At 44.2% G+C, this 17,625-nt stretch overlaps 1 protein-coding gene across 1 annotated transcript in view; it reads left to right on the top strand.

Annotated features, from left to right (window-relative positions):
- LOC111955198 (RNA-binding motif, single-stranded-interacting protein 3-like) overlaps positions 1–17,625 on the top strand; it is a 222,281-nt gene that overhangs the window by 164,633 nt on the left and 40,023 nt on the right. The window contains exons 7-8 of the mRNA XM_023975345.3: positions 4,749–4,855; positions 14,566–14,609. Coding sequence (XP_023831113.1) covers positions 4,749–4,855; positions 14,566–14,609 — 151 coding nt within the window. The remainder of the gene's footprint in view (positions 1–4,748; positions 4,856–14,565; positions 14,610–17,625) is intronic.

Below are 17,625 nucleotides of genomic sequence, written 5' to 3'. Positions count from 1 at the left end.
TCCATAAAAAAAAAGCAGTTAATGTTTTACTAAACTGAAGCGTAAAATGTTGGAAGTAGCTTAAGCTTTCATTGTATCAGTGCTGACACATTTTCTGCACATTTGTACATTCACTGGGATATGGAATACTGAAGAGTTTTGGTCGTACTGCTCTGTTTGAACCAAGAGTCTAGTCCTGAGCTGGATCAGGGGTTAGAGTTGAATGATTAATGCAGTACCAGTCAAAAGTTTGGACACCTACTCAAGGCTTTTTCTTTATTTTTACAGTTTACAGTACCAGTCAAAAGTTGACACACCTACTCATTCAAAGGTTTTTCTTTATTTTTTATTATTTTCTACATTGTAGAATAATAGTGAAGACATCAAAACTATGAAATAACACATATGTAATCACGTAGTAACCAAAAAAGTGTTAAACAAATTTTAAAAAGCCACCCTTTGCCTTGATGACAGCTTTGCACACTCTTGGCATTCTCTCAAACAGCTTTACCTGTAATGCTTTTCCAACAGTATTGAAGGAGTTCCCACATATGCTGAGCACTTGTTGGCTGCTTTTCCTTCACTCTGCTGTCCAACTCATCCCAAACCATCTCAATTGGGTTGAGGTCGGGTGATTGTGGAGGCCAGGTCATCTGATGCAGCACTCCTTCAATCTCATCTTGGTCAAATAGCCCTTACACAGCCTGGAGGTGTGTTGGGTCATTGTCTTGTTGAAAAACAAATGATAGTCCCACTAAGCGCAAACCAGATGGGATGGYGTATCGCTGCAGAATGCTGTGGTTGCCATGCGGGTTAAGTGTGCCTTGAATTCTAAGTAAATCACAGACAGTGTCACCAGCAAAGCACCATCACACCTCCTCCTCCATGCTTCATGGTGGGAACCATACATACAGAGATCATCCGTTCACCTACTCTGCGTCTCACATAGACACGGTGGTTGGAACCAAAAATCTCAAATTTGGACTCATCAGACCAAAGGACAGATTTCCACCGGTCTAATGTTCATTGCTCGTGTCTCTTGGCCCATGCAAGTCTCTTCTTCTTAATGGTGTCCTTTAGTAGTGGTTTCTTTGCAGCAATTCGACCACGAAGGCCTGATTCACGCAGTCTCCTCTAAACAGTTGATGTTGAGATGTGTCTGTTACTTGAACTCTGTGTAGCATTTATTTGGGCTGAAATTTCTGAGGTTGGTAACTCTAATGAACTTATCCTCTGCAACAGAGATAACTCTGGGTATTCCTTTTCTGTGGCGGTCCTCATGAGAGCCAGTTTCATCATAGCACTTGATGGTTTTTGCGACTGCACTTGAAGAAACATTCAAAGTTCTTGAAATGTTCCGCCTTGACTGACCTTCATGTCATATAGTAATGATGGACTGTCGTTTCTCTTTGCTTATTTGAGCTGTTCTTGCAGTAATATGGACTTGGTCTTTTACCAAATAGGGCTATATTCTGTGTACCACCCCTACCTTGTCACAACACAACTGATTGGCTCAAACACATTAAGAAGGAAAGAAATTCCACAAATTAACTTTAACAAGGCACACCTGTTAATTGAAATGCATCCCAGGTGACCACCTCATGAAGCTGGTTGAGACAATGCCATCAGTGTGCAAAGCTGTCATCAAGGCAAAGGGTGGCTACTTTGAAGAATCTCAAATATAATATATATTTTGATTTGTTTAACACTTTTTTGGTTACTACATGATTCCATATGTGTTATTTCATAGTTTTGATGTCTTCACTATTATTCTACAATGTAGAAAATAATAAAAAATAAAGAAAAACCTTTGAATGAGTAGGTGTGTCAACTTTTGACTGGTACTGTAAATACTTTTTGTAAATACTTTTTGGCTTGACTGGTACTGTACCCTTTTTGGCTTCATGGGTGGAATGTAATTAATGTTTTTCATAATTAATAACGTTACGAACATCCGGTGCTTCTATGTCAAACAGTTTTGTTATATTTCGGTCTTCTGTGATGTGTAATATTGGGATGCAAACTCAAAATTGAATACATTTCCACTCTATATTTGACGTGGTACAGGTGTCTTCTTTTTGTTAAGCCCATAACCATGTGTGTGAGGTGAATGCTTTTGTTTCAAAGTAGATTTGTTTAAGACCACCAAGAATCTCTCTGTGTGACCCTGCTTTAGCCCACGGCATTAAAAGGTTAAGGAGTAGGAAACCAGGGTGTCTGATGTAAACGAAGCAGAGTAGCATTGGTGTGACAATGTGCCGGCCTCCAAGCTAGTGAGGTCATTTCTAATCCAGCCGCTTGACTCCAGGTGAAATGTTTCCTCCATTGCTGCTCATGCTGTTTGCAGTGCTGGCACCCTAACGTGTGTGTGTGTGTGTGTGTGTGTGAGGGAGAGAGGGGGGCTTGTGTTTCTCAAATCTGTTGACCCGTTGCTATGGCGACGCACATAAAGAACAATTAAGAGTTCTTGTAGAGTACCGTGTTAGCGTCAATTGTTGACTTGGACCAACATTTATTTTCCTCTTGCCTCCATTCTTTTTGTCATTATGTAGTGCTAAATTGGTAGATGCAGGATTTTTTGGGGGTCTCAGAATTGCACACATTGACTGAGGTGGCGGCCAATTTAAGCGTTGTAGCCATAAGCCAGTAAAGCCACAATATGGTCAACGTACTGTAGGTCTTTATGCACTCTTCTGTTTCATTTTCCGCATAGGGAAGACCAGGAGGGGCTGAAGATTTTGGCCTTGATTTTTCAACAAATTGGCCGTTGTGCTGTGGGATCTGGAGGGATCTGGAGACCTGCTCATGGGACGTCAGCGTTGCTGCATATCGGATCCACTAAATTAGCCAGACCGCTAATTACCTCCCTGAGAGGACAGTCMGAGAGAGTTTTCAGAAGCTTTTTTCTTGTTTTTCTTGTCTCAAGAGTTTGTTCCCTGAATCCCCTGTTCATTTGCATCTTTTCCTCCCTCATCCGCTTTTCACTCGCTTCATGTAATAGGCAAACAAATAATACCTCTGTGTGTTAGTCTGCTGCATCATCACTTGACCTAGGTTACAGTGAGGGAGGACCATTGTAATGGCACAAAGGGAACCTTCCACTGGAAGGTTACTGTCATGTTCCTCTGTTGCGTAGGGTGTTCATATTAGGACAGCCACCGTCTCGTCAGTAATTGGGTCAGTCTCAACTGAGACCGTCCTGATATGGACACCGTAGTTGCTCTCGTTCACAGGGTGTTGTTGGCCTTGTCCTCAGTGTACTGAATTGCCTCCCGTGTACAGGGACTTATTGTTGAGTCCCAAACATCTGGGGAATTGAGATTAAAGCATCAATGAAACTCCTGTCTATGTCAAATTCGGGAGTGGAAGCTGAAAGGTCGCTTCCTCACTGTCCAGCATCTCACGCCACAGACGACACCTGCGTCGGCGTCATCAGAGCGCCTCTAATGCGAACACGATGACAGGTCGCCCGTCCACGCGGCTCGGCAGCTGCAGGTGCAGGGAACAGCGTTTGAACAAGGCTGGCTCACGTCGGCCCGCAGCGCAGCCCTTGCGATTGATCCTTCAGCTAGCTTACTCTACTTCTCTCTCCCTCCCTCTCCCTCTCATCTCTACAGTTCCCTTCTACACAGAGGTACCGATCTCGCTGACACGCACAAAAAAACTAAAAGGGGGAGGGACACACTGAAGACCCCCCCGATCCCCGGCCAAAAGAGCCACCCGTTTCTCACGAGTAACCGCTCAATAAGGGCTTTTTTCTTCTGTTTTTCTTTCTTCCCCTCCTTCCATTCCAGCCCTCAGTGGCTCTGTCTTTCCTCAGAAGGTGTTTTATCATCGTCTGAAGGGCACCTGCTTTAGGAGTAGTGTGAGAATATGGCCTTTAGAGAGTTGTTCAAAGAACTGCGTATCACACAGAAAACAACTTGTTACAGCAATTACATCTTGGCGCTCCTGCGATTATCTAGATAAGGGACTATATGGAGGAGTTGAGATCCCATGAACCGTCAATTGATAAACTGCAATTAGCTAATCTCAGTCATTTCCTCCTCTTGTGTGTGCGTATAGTCCGTTGATATTTTGTGGCTACTTCCTGGGCGAATGTATTGGATCTGATATTAAATAACAAAGGCGATGAATGGCTATGTTACCCCATGTGATATTTCTCCCTAAGTGACTGACAATGTTTCTGTCCATTCGCATTTCCTGACTGTAGCAGCTAGCGCGAGCACATGGATAGACTGCCTCCTGTGGTCACTCAGAGAACAACTCGTCCTGACATTCTCACCCAAACACTTTTATGTTTGTAGCCCGATGAGAAACCTTGCTGGTTGCAGAGTGGGAAAAAATTATAAAGATGAAAAGTCGAGCAGAAAAGCTGTTCTATAAAAATAGGGGAATTGTATAGGAGGGAACGGGAATGCCTTACAGAAATTAGCTTTGGCTGACAGAGCGCCGAAACATTACCGTCTCTAAGCAATTTACGAGAGCGATTACTCTGATTATTATTTCAACAATACCCAGCTATGCTCTTTCAAGGGCTGCCAGTGGGGCTGAGGCTGGGAGAATGAATGGCCTTGCCAAGACTGAGCGTCTGGGAGTTTCACAAGACACTCCACGGGAGGGAGGGAGGGAGGGAGGGGGCAGAAAATAGAACGGGAGACACACTTCAAAGGGGCTCGGGTTCTTCATAAGGGTCACTGTTTTAGTCCTCCTGACGTTAATTTCTGTTTTTACTAACCCCTTCCCTCTCTCTCGCTATCTCTCTGCAGCCCCCAACGAGCCTTTGCTGTGCAAATTCGCAGACGGAGGGCAGAAGAAACGCCAGAGCCAGAGCAAGTACCCACAGAACGGGCGGCCGTGGCACAGGGAAGGCGAGGTAAGCCGCTGACTCATTACAGCTGCCATTTTGGTTCTATAGGTACAGCCATCCGGCAGTTACCGTTAACCCTGCATTACATACCACCTAGTCATGGCACTGGAATGACGTTTGGTTCAAAGGCAGGCATTTAACCACTGAGGTAATGGAAGTCTTAATAAGGGGTAATTTAGGTCCATGTAAAACACGACAGTCTGTCTCCCATGTTTAAGGTTGGCGCTGGCAGTGAAAAAAGGCTGGGAAAAGGTTGAAAAATGCACTTTAAGTATTGATTCAAACCTTCAGAATAAGAGTTGAAATATAAATTGCATTTCAAGGTTGTATGAGTGCCCTCCCAAGGCTGCCAAACATACAGGTGGTCCACCCATGTTTCATAGTAGTTCGGGCCTATAAATTGGATAACTAACATATTCAGCAGAAGCAACCTACAACGGGAAGGGCAGTCTTAGGGGTTTTTCATGCGGGTCTATGCACTACGGAGAATATGAACTTGCAGGRGGCTGACAGTTGTGCTGAAGCTGCAAGGTAGAAAGGAAAGAACACGATATAGGCTCTCTGTGGMGATGGGCCTGACTCTGTGTCTTTCAGGAGACATAACACACCCTCCAGTTTGTCTGCTTTGCTGGTTGTGTGCGTCATGGTTGTGTGTAATATACTGTGTGTGTGTGAGAGTGTGCTTGTCCGTCACAGACTCGGCAGACCAAACGCCGAGCCCAGTGAGGCCTGTTTACCCTAACACCATGTTGCTACAGAGCCTCACACACTGACAGGGTTAGCTGGCTACACTTGACGCGAGGCGAGAGGGGTGTGTGTGTGTGTGTAGCATCTGGAAAGAGGAGAGAAGAAAGGAGAAAAGAGAGGCAGCATCGCCAGAATAGACGGAATACACAAAAACACTTTGGCTCTCTCTCATCTCTCCTCCCCTCCCCACACAGCGTGCTGATGAAATCTGCTGCCCTCCTTAGATTAAAAGGCTCGCCTCTCGCCCCAACTACGTCTCGCGCGCAGATTAACGACACGGTTCGTGTTTTTATCTCCGTAAAAAGGCCCTCCCGTGGCCTCAGGCTCAACAGCTAGGAAGAGTCTTGCATCTCTCCTCCCTCGTCTCTCTCCCTCCCTCCCCTCCCTCACTCCTTGCTTCCCATTACTCTGGTTAAGGACATGAGTGAGTGGCTGGTGGAGGCTTAAGTGCTGGTGTTGTTGGGGCCTTTTGCGGGTTCGTTCGCGTGTGTGCGCGCGCTTGTGAGATCGAGAGTGCACACACGTGTACAGTATGTTCTGTATGTGTGTGTGTGTGCGCGCACGTTTGTTCGTAACTATGTGTGTGTGTCAACGAGGCCCCCCCCCCCCCACAGTCATTGATCAGCAGCACAGACAGCGCTGGGAGGTCGGTTGCATATGTGAGTCTATTAAATCAGACCCTCTCCAATCCTTCACCAGGGGCCTCCCGTTCTGTGGCCAGATGAAGAGGGCCCGCCCGGAGCACGCCATTTGCTACGTTCTCCATTGAACCCCTCTTGAAGTCAGCCAAACTCCCAGAACACACCAGGGGTCTAGTAGAGCACCCGTAGAGCAGCAAGCAACCACATTGTAGCGTGATTAGTCAGTAGTTGAAAAGGAGTCAGAAGTCAAATGGAGGTTTTGGAAGAAGTGACACGTTTCTTCTAAGTGACTATGAGGCATGCAAACACTCTCTCAAACATGCGTTACATCTAACGAACGATGGGCGCTTGCACACACATGCAAAACACACACGCAAAGTCACGTGGGTTCAAGCACACGTACTCTGTCTGAGTCACGCATGCTCACACGGACACGGGCGCACACAACATACACTCATACGCACACACCATAAATCATTAAATCGTTAACACACACACACACACACATACACACAGTCTCACAACGTCACACTAGCTCAAGTGCTTTCTCTTTGGGGAAAGTGTTAATGGCAAAACGACCCGGTTCTCCCCTGTGTGAAAGGAAGCCTGACTGATGTTTTTGAGAGAGAGGGTGTGTGTGTGTGTCTGCGTGTGCGTGTATGTGTGTATTTGTGTCTGTGTGACCTACAGCCGGATACCAAGTACAGTACAGGTGTCCTTCCAGCTGCCAGAGGGGCCGACTTTCTCTCCCTCACGTACTGTCACTTTCTCTCCCTCACATGCTCCAACTTCCTCTCCAAGACCCATACTGTCACTTTCTCTCCCTCACATGCTCCAACTTCCTTTCCAAGACCCATACTGTCACTTTCTCTCCCTCACATACTGTCACTTTCTTTCCCTCACATACTGTCACGTTCTCTCCCTCACATGCTCCAACTTCCTCTCCCTCACATACTGTCACTTTCTCTCCCTCACATGCTCCAACTTCCTCTCCAAGATGCATACTGTCWCTTTCTCTCCCTCACATACTGTCTCTTTCTCTCCCTCACCTACTCTCTTTCTCACATACTCTCAACTTTCTCTCGTACATGTATTTCTCTTTCCCACACGTACTCAGACACGTATTCTTTCTCACATCCACTTTTTTTTCCTCTCTTCTCTTCATCTCACGTTCTTTTTCTTACACACACATTCCTCTCTCTCTCTCTCTCTCTCTCTCTCTCTCTCTCTCTCTCTCTCTCTCCTCTCTCTCCTCTCTCTCTCTCTCTCTCTCTCTCTCTCTCTCTCTCTCTCTCTCTCTCTCTCTCTCTTCTCTCTCTCTCTCTTCTCTCTCTCTCTCTCTCTTCTCTCTCTCTCTTCTCTCTCTCTCTCTCTCTCTCTCTCTCTCTCTCTCTTTCTCTCTGTCTCTGTCTCTGTCTCTGTCTCTGTCTCTGTCCTCCTCTCTCTCCTCTTCTGTCTCTCTCTCTCTCTGTACCGGCACGCCAACAGCATGCGTAATCAGTCATGGCGATACGCCGACCCTTATGGGGATTGTCTGTGTGAGCCAGGCCGGCATGGTGTGGAATTCATTAACACATGGAAGTAAGGGCACCACGCCTGGGACTTATCAGCCTCACCAGACAGCTGGCCATGTCTGGGATGGCCATTATCACGTACAGTGCCTTCAGAAAGTATTCATGCCCCTTGAACTTAATCCACATTTTGTTGTGTGTTACAGCCTGAATTCAGAATGTATTAAATGTATGTTTTTTTCTCTCACCCATTTACACACGATATCCTGTAATGACAACGTGAAAACATGTTTTTAGAAAGTTGTGCAAATGTATTGAAAATTAARTACAGCMATATCTCATTTACGTAAGGTATCACACCCCTAAGTCATTACATGTTAGAACCACCTTTTGGCAGCGATTACAGCTGTGGGTCTTTCTGGGTAAGTTTCTAAGATCTTTGCACACCTGGATTGTACAACATTTTCACATTATTCTTTATAAAATTCTTCAAGCTCTGTCATGTTGGTTGTGGATCATTGCTAGACAGCCATTTTCAAATCTTGCCATAGATTTTCAAGCAGATTTAAGTCAAAACTGTAACTAGGCCACTCAGGAACATTCAATGTCGTCTTGGTAAGCAGCTCAAGTGTATATTTGGCCTTGTCTTTTAGGTTGTCCTGCTGAAAGGTGAATTTGTCTCCTAGTGTCTGATGGAAAGCAGACTAAACCAGGTTTTCCTCTAGGATTTTGCCTGTCCTTAGCTCTGTTTCGTTTATTTTTATCCTTAAAAAAAAMCTCCCTAGTCCTTGCCCTTCACAAGCATATCCATAACATCCACCACTACGCTTGAAAATATGAAGCGTTGTAGTCAGGGATGTGTWGGATTTGCCCCAAACATAACGCTTTGTATTCAGGACAYAAAGTTAATTTCTTCTTATACCTTCCTGTTTTTTTGTGGTTGAATCTGTGTTTGAAAKTCACTGCTCTACTGAGGGACCTTACAATTATCTGTATGTGTGAGGTACAGAGAAGAGGTAGTGATTCAAAAATCGTGTTACACGCTATTATTGCCCACAGAGTGAGTCCGTGCAACTTCTTATGTGATTTGTTAAGTACATATTTTTTTCTCCTGAAACTTTTTYAGGCTTGCCATAACAAAATKAACAAAATTATTTATAAGAATATAATTCCAATTTGACATTATGTTGTATTGTGTGTAGCCCAGTGACACAAAGTCTCTGTTTTAAATTCAGGCTGTAACACAACAAAATGTGGAAAAAGTCAAGGGGTGTGAATACTTTCTGAATGCTCCTGTATAGACACACAAATCTAAACACATACACARATSYAAACACATACACAGATGCAAACACATAGACTTGGGCGTGCAGACCGATGCAGACACATACACACTCAGACATGAACATATAGACGCAGGCACCCGGTGAAACATGCCATGCATACATACCGTGATGCACATGCAGATGCATACACTCAGACTAGGGTTGAATGCCGGGAACCCGCTTACCAAGATTTACTGGGATTTACCACCCAAAACCACTCCCTTTTCCCGGGATAAAAAAAGTGCCAGAATCCGTTAAATTACAATAAAAGATGCATATGAACAGCATGGCRTGAAATGGAACTGTTAAATGATATGCAATGTCTAAATCTGGCTTCTCTGCATGATGATTTATCAACGCTCAGGGTGGGGACAGACAGCCCATCTCAGTATGGAATCGCATGTTCTCTCCCTGCTTTATCACGGTTTGAACAATGTGTGTAATTCCAGTCCATATAATACAGTATAATACAACACTGTGCGGTAATACAGTTTACACTCAAAAAGATCACCCTACTAGTGCTAGTTTCATTTATTTACCCAGTAGAGCATATAACTAGCTACATCTATGGGCTTTTATGTTTTTCTGCCGTGTTTAATGTGCAGTAGTAGCCTATCATTTACTGTATGTATTAGATAATGGCACAATCATTTGGGCTTTTTTGGGCTTGTGCTCATTAAATGTCTTTAATGTAGGGCTCACCAGGCTCAGGTAGCATCAGGCTTACATTTTTTTATCAAAGCTCTAATCAAATCCAGACATAAGCCTATTTATACGCTTTATAATGCTCTGAATGACACTTCCTGTTTTGGCGGGAAATACCGGGTTACCCGGGAGAAAAATGATTTATTCTCAGGATGGAACATTTGTAAAATATTCAACCCGACCAGTACACAGACTTCCTGTCAGTGGAACATACAGGCACATATACTGAACAAAAATATAAACACAACATGTAAAGTGTTGGTCCCATGTTTCATGAGCTGAAATAAAAGCTTATTTCTCTCAAATGTTTTGCACAAATTTGTTTACAACCCTGTTACTGAGCATTTCTCCTTTGCCAATATAATCTATCCACTTGTCAGGTGTGGCATATCAAGAAGCTCATTAAACAGCATGATCATTACACAGGTGCACATTGTGCTGGGGACAATGAAAGGCCACTCTAAAATGTGCAGTTCTGTCACAATGCCACAGATGTCTCAAGTTTTCAGGGAGCGTGCAATTGGCATGCTGACTGCAGGAATGTMCAACCGAGCTGTTGCCAGATCATTTAATGTTAATTTCTCTACCATAAGCYGCCTCCAACATCGTTTTAGAGAATTTGGCAGTACGTCCAACCGGCCTYACAACCACAGACCATGTGTAACCACACCAGCCCAGGACCTCAACATCTGGCTTCTTCACCTGTGGGATCATCTGAGACCAGGCACACGGATAGCTGATGAAACTGAGGAGTATTTCTTTCTGTAATAAAGCCCTTTTGTGGGGAAATACTCATTCTGATTGGCTGGGCCTGGCTCCCCAGTGGGTGGGCTTATGCACTCCCAAGCCCACCCATGACTGCGCCCCTGACCAATCATGTGAAGTCCATAGATTAGGGCCTAATGAATTTATTTAAATTGAATGATTTTCTATTATGAACTTTAACTCAGTAAAATCGTTGAAATTGTTGCATGTTGCGTTTACATTTTTGTTCAGCGTATGTATACTGTATACACAATGCATTTGGAAAGTATTCAGACCCCTTTACCTTTTCCACATTTTGTAACGYTACAGCCTTATTCTAAAATGAATTAAATAATTGTATTTCCTCATTAATCTACACACAATACCCCATAATGACAAAGCGAAAACGKGTTTTTAGAAATTTTAGCAAATGTATTAAAAAWWAAAACAGATATCTTATTTACATAATTATTCAGACCTTTTGCTATGAGACTCGAAATGCATCCTTTTTCCATTTATCATCCTTGAGTTGTTCTACAACTTGATTGGAGTCCACCTGTGGTAAATTCAATTGGTTGGACATCATTATATAAACAGGCACACACCTGTTTATATAATGTCCCACAGAAACCAAGCCATGAGGTCGAGAAGGGGCTTGGTCAGTGAGGTGACCAAGAACCCGATGGTCACTCTGACAGAGCTCCAGAGTTCCTCTGTGAAGATGGAAGAACCTTCCAGAAGGACAACCATCTCTGCAGCACTCCACCAATCTGGCCAGACAGAAGCCACTCTTCWGTAAAAGGCACATKACWGCCCACTTGAAGTTTGCCAAAAASCSCCWAAAGACTCTCAGACAATGRGAAACAAGATCCTCTGGTCTGATGAAACCAAGATTGAACTCTTTGGCCTGAATGCCAAGCGTCACGTCTACAGGAAATCTTGCACCATCCCTACAGTGAAGCATGGTGGTGGCAGCATCATGCTGTGGGGATGTTTTTCTGCGGCAGGGACTGGGAGACTAGTCAGGATCAAGGGAAAGATGAACGGAACAAAGTACAGAGAGATCCTTGAATAAAACCTGCTCCTAAGCACTCAGGACCCCAGACTAGGGTGAAGGTTCACCTTCCAACAGGACAACGACCCTAAGCAAACAGCCACGACAATGTCGGAGTGGCTTCGRGACAAGTCTCTGAATGTCTTTTGAGTGGTCCAGCCAAAGTCCGGACTTGAACCCGATCTAACATCTCTGGAGAGACYTGAAAATAGCTGTGCAGTGACGCTCCCCATTCAATCTAACAGAGCTTGAGAGGATCTGCAGAAAAGAATGGGAGGAACTGGGAAGAATGGTAGGAACTCCTCAAATACAGGTGTGCCAAGCTTGTAGCGTCATACCCAAGAAGACTCGAGGCTGTAATCTACAATGTAGAAAATAGTAAAAATAAAGAAAAACCCTGGAATTAGTAGGTGTGTAGGTGTGTCCAAATTTTTGACTGGTACTGTAAATACAGTTGAAGTCGGAAGTTTACATACACTTAGGTTGGAGTCATTAAAACTAGTTTTTCAACCACTCCACAAATGTATTGTTAACAAACTATAGTTTTGGCAACTTTGAGCATGACACAAGTAATTTTTCCAACAATTGTTTACAGACAGATTATTTCACTTATAATTCACTGTATCACAATTCCTGTAGGTCAGAAGTTTACATGCACTAAGTTGACTGTGCCTTTAAACAGCTTGGAAAATTCCAGAAAATTATGTCATGGCTTTAGAAGCTTCTGTTAGGCTAATTGACATAATTTGAGTCAATTGGACTGGTTGCATCACTGCTTSGTACGGCAATTGCCTGACCGCGAGGCACTACAGAGGGTAGTGTGTACAGCCCAGTACATCACTGGGGCTAAGGTGCCTGCCATCCAGGACCTCTACACCAGGCGGTGTCATATACTCCATATACTCATATATTGTCATATACTCCAGCCACCCTAGTCATAGACTGTTCTCTCTACTACCGCATGGCAAGCGGTACCGGAGTGCCAAGTCTAGGACAAAAAGGCTTCTCAACAGTTTTTACCCCCAAGCCATAAGACTCCTGAATAGGTAATCAAATGGCTACCCAGACTATTTGCCCCCCCAACCCCTCTTTTACGCTGCTGCTACACTCTGTTTATCATATATGCATAGTCACTTTAACTATACATTCATGTACATACCGACCAACCAGTGCTCCCGCACATTGGCTAACCGGGCTGTCTGCATTGTGTCCCGCCACCCGCCACCCCCTCTTTTACGCTACTGCTACTCTCTCTTCATCATATATACATAGTCACTTTAACCATATCTACATGTACATACTACCTCAATCAGCCTGACTAACCGGTGTCTGTATGTAGCCTCGCTACTTTTATAGCCTCGCTACTGTATATAGCCTGTCTTTTTACTGTTGTTTTATTTCTTTACTTACCTATTGTTCACCTAATGCAAGCCAAAGAACACCATCCCAACCGTGAAGCACGGGGGTGGCAGCATCATGTTGTGGGGGTGCTTTGCTGCAGGAGGGACTGGTGCTCTTCACAAACTAGATGGCATCATGAGGAGGGAAAGTATGTCGATATATTGAAGCAACATCTCAAGACATCAGTCAGGTGTCAAAGCTTGGTCGCAAATGGGTCTTCCAAATTGACAATGACCAAAGCATACTTCCAAAGTTGTGGAAATGGCTTAATTAAGTCAACACAGTCAAGGTATTGGAGTGGCCATCACAAAGCCTTGACCTCAATCCTATAGAACATTTGTGGGCAGAACTGAATAAGCGTGTGCGAGCAAGGAGGCCTACAAACCTGACTCAGTTACACCAGCTCTGTCAGGAGGAATGGGCCAAAATTCACCCAACTTACTGTGGGAAGCTTGTGGAAGGCTACCTGAAATGTTTGACCAAGTTGAACAATTTAAAGGCAATGCTACCTAGTACTAATTGAGTGTATGTAGACTTTTGACCCACTGGGAATGTGATGAGAGAAATAAAAGCTGAATAAATATTTCTCTCTATATATTCTGACATTTCACAGTCTTAAAATGAAGTCCTAACTGACCTAAGACAGGGAATTTTTACTAAATGTCAGGAATTGTGAAAAACTGAGTTTAAATGTATTTGGCTAAGGTGTATGTAAACTTCCGACTTCAACTGTGTATATGTGCATATGCATACTACAAATGCAGACCCCCCCCCCCTCACACTCAAACATCTTCAAATTCAAACACTCATACTCACACTCAAACACACTCACATGAATGACCACACACAGGCCTACTGTATATTATGCTAATGGCAGTGGCCGTGTCACTAAGGGCTTATGCATCCTGTGTAGTATTCATTGGATCTCTTTAACCCCCTCACTCACATGGGTGAAGTCCATGTACACTGATCCCCCCCTAGTTCCTGAGGGTCATTCCTGCCTTTTAGCTCACACAACCCTCCTGAAGGAACGAGGGAGTAAGAGGTATGGAGAGAGTGAGGAAGAGAGAGAGAGGGGGAGAATGAGAGAGAGAGAGAGAGAGAGAGAGAGAGGGACGGAGAGAGAGAGGGGGACGGGGAGAGAGCTGGAAAGCGCGCTGAAGAAATCTGCTGTCGTCAGCAGGTTCCCGTTAAAAGAAATGGGATTAGGCCTCTGGGAGAGAGGCTTCAGGAATGCAGGTGACAGGTTGCAGGCAGAGAGGGAGAGAAAAGAGAGAGATGGGAACAAAACGAGAGAGGGTGAGAAAGAGGAAGAGATACAAGGGCCTCGCACACTTTCATGCATACACTCACCGTCATTCCTCTCTCTCTCTCTCTCTCTCTCTCTCTCTCTGCGTCTCTCTCTCTCTGTGTCTCTCTCTCTCTGTGTCTCTGAAAGGCGTGCGTCGATCATTGTCCCACATGCATAAAGTGTATTGAAATCCCTTTTGTTTCCGATCTCTTAATCGGATCTCTTAATCATTATGCTGACTTGAATTTGAAATTCAATGATTAACCTGTGATATGTCTCGTCTCTCTTGTGTTGCAGACTGGTATGCAGTTAACATATGATCCTGCTGCTATGCAGAATGGGTAAGAGTCCAGTCTACTTAAAGAATCTGTAAGAGATGTAGTGGTGATAGGTCTCAGGTGTTTGTCCGTGCGTGCATGTATGCTTTCATGCCTGGTTGCCTGCGTGTGTTCCCGTCCCTTTGTCTGTGACTCTGATTGTGTGTGTATGCGTGCCTTCCGTGTCGGTGTACTAAGGGGTGCCATGGAAATGAATGGCCTAGCAAAGTGTTCTATTTTTCGCTGTGTGCTGTAACAGGAAGGGGAGGAGAGCCTTGAGTTCCGTCCTATCTCAATGTGGCCTCAGTCTGTGACAGGAAGCTTCTCACTCACTCCCTGCTTCCTGAAGCGCTTAATCTCAATGACTCTGGAATAAGACTGGATGAATGAATAGCATCTCATTAAATACAGCACTGGCCATTTTGGAACCGTAACAGTTAGCTGTAATTATGAGGCCCGACATCAACGTTTAAGTTAGAGGAAAAAATGAGAATAGCACAGTGACCATTTAGTAGAGATACAATAGTGGTGTATAGATACAGTATATGGACAATATACTGTATGATAGCAGTATGTTGAGATTACTTCAAGACTTGTAGTCAGTGACAATAGATCTATGTCAGTGGTCACCAACCTTTTCTGAGTCAAGATCACTTTCCGAGTCAAAATGCAAGCCGAGATCTACCGCTCAGATTTTTTTGGTGACATGACTTAAATAACATAAGTCTATGCAACATCAACCAATTAAAAACAGTTCTGAAGCAATGAGGTTTGTGCAGTAGGCTATAGGCCCAATACATTATCACTGCATATTGCCCTGCCAATGTTGGTCTATGATCACACTGGTAATAGATCATGTGTTGTGTTACTTGTGAGGCACAGCTGAGTGAGCACAATCATTTGCTTATTTTTTCTTACTGGACTGGTGGCCTGCATCTGATGGTCAGTCTGAGGGGAGGGAGGGATCAGCGTTGAGGCTGCCTCTCACCCGACTCACCCTCCCTTCGCTCTCCCTCGCTCCGCTGAGAAAWGGGGACGCAGTCTTCCAGCTGATGGCAAAACTCAAGTCGCACTGCATTATTTCTGCCTCATGCACCAATTCATGTTGTTACGCCTATGGCCAGAGAAAGTGAAATATTCCTAGATATTAAAAAAGACACRAGCCACTAATAATAACCAAAAGTATGTGAACACCCGCTCGTTGAACATCACATTCCAAAATCATGGGCRTTAATATGTAGTTGATCCCCCTTTTCTGCTATAACAGCCACATCTGGGAAGGCTTTCCACTASATTTTGGAACATTGCGGAACATTGCTGCGGGGACATGCTTCCATTCAGCCACGAGCATTAGTGAGGTCGGGCACTGATGTTGGGCGATTAGGCCTGGCTCGCAGTCGGCGTTCNGGGCACTGATGTTGGGCGATTAGGCCTGGCTCGCAGTCGGCGTTCCAATTCATCCCAAAGGTGTTCGATGGGGTTGAGGTCATGGCTCTATGTAGGCCAGTCAAGTTCTTCCACACCGATCTCAACAAAACATTTCTGTATGGACCTCRCTTTGTGCACGGGGGCATTGTCATGCTGAAACAGGAAAGGGCCTTCCCCAAACTGTTGCCACAAAGTTGGATGCACACAATCGTCTAGAATGTCATTGWATGCTGTAGCGTTACTATTTCCCTTCACTGGAACTAAGGGGCATAGCCAGAAACCATGAAAAACAACCCCAGACCATTATTCCTCCTCCACCAAACTTTACGGTGGGCACTATACTATGCATTGGGGCAGGTAGCGTTCTCCGGGCATCCGCCAAACCCAGATTCGTCTGTCGTACTGCCAGATGGTGAAGCGTGATTCGTCACTCCAGAGACCACTTTTCCACTGCTCCAGAGTCCGATGGCGGCGAGCTCGTACATGGAAACCCATTTCATGAAGCTCCAGACAAACAGTTATTGTGCTGACGTTGCTTCCAGAGGCAGTTTGGAACTTGGTAGTGAGTGTTGCAACCGAGGACAGATTATTTTTACGCACTACCTGCTTCAGCACTCGGCAGTCCCGTTCTGTGAGCTTTTGTGGCCTACCACTTTGCGGTTGAGCAGTTGTTGCTCCTAGACCTTTCCACTTCACAATAACAGCACTTACAGTTGACCGGGGCAGCCCTAGCAGGGCAGAAATTTGGCGACCTGACTTGTTGGATAGGTGGAATCCTATGACGGTGTCACCTATATAATGTTTGTCTATGGAGATTGAATGGCGGTGTGCTCAATTTTATGCACCTGTCAGCAAAGGGTGTGGCTGAAGCAGGCAAATCCACTCATTTTAAGGGGTGTCCACATGCTTTTGTATATATAGTGTATATAAAACACAGGAAAAGTGTTTGTCTACACTGGACCTTTAAAKCCTGTATTTCCTTGGCATTTTCAGACAAATATTAACAGCTGGAGAAACAACACACCAACACCTATCRTGAGGTCATGTTTTTTTATTTCACCTGTAGTTCAAGTCATTGTTAGTAATTTTAATCCATGATTTCAACGCATAAAATAAAATGAATTGAGCAATAGTGTAGAAGATAGCAATACAGAATCTACTGTAAGGCTTTTCAATTTTATAATTACAGTACCAGTCAAAAATTTGGACACAGCTACTCATTCCAGGGTTTTTCTTTCTTTTTTCTTTTTTTCTACATTGTAGAATAATAGTGACGACATCCAAATTCTGAAATAACACACATGGAATCATGTAGTAACCAAAAAAGTGTTAAACAAATCAAAATGTATATTATATTTGAGATTCTTCAAATTAGCCCCCCTTTGCCTTGATGACAGCTTTGCATACTATTGGCATTCTCTCAACCARCTTCATGARGTAGTCACCTGGAGTGTATTTCAATTAACAGGTGTGCCTTGTTAAAAGTTAATTTGTGGAATTTCTTTCCTTCTTAATGTGTTTGAGCCAATCAGTTGTGTTGTGACAAGGTAGGGGTGGTATACAGAAGTTAGCCCTATTTGGTAAAATAAAAATTATGGCAAGAACAGCTCAA

The sequence above is a fragment of the Salvelinus sp. IW2-2015 genome, linkage group LG30, assembly GCF_002910315.2.
Source record: "Salvelinus sp. IW2-2015 linkage group LG30, ASM291031v2, whole genome shotgun sequence".
In the NCBI taxonomy this organism is placed as follows: domain Eukaryota; kingdom Metazoa; phylum Chordata; class Actinopteri; order Salmoniformes; family Salmonidae; genus Salvelinus; species Salvelinus sp. IW2-2015.
The sequence above is the reverse complement of the archived record's forward strand: the minus strand, read 5'-3'. Positions and strand labels throughout refer to the sequence as shown.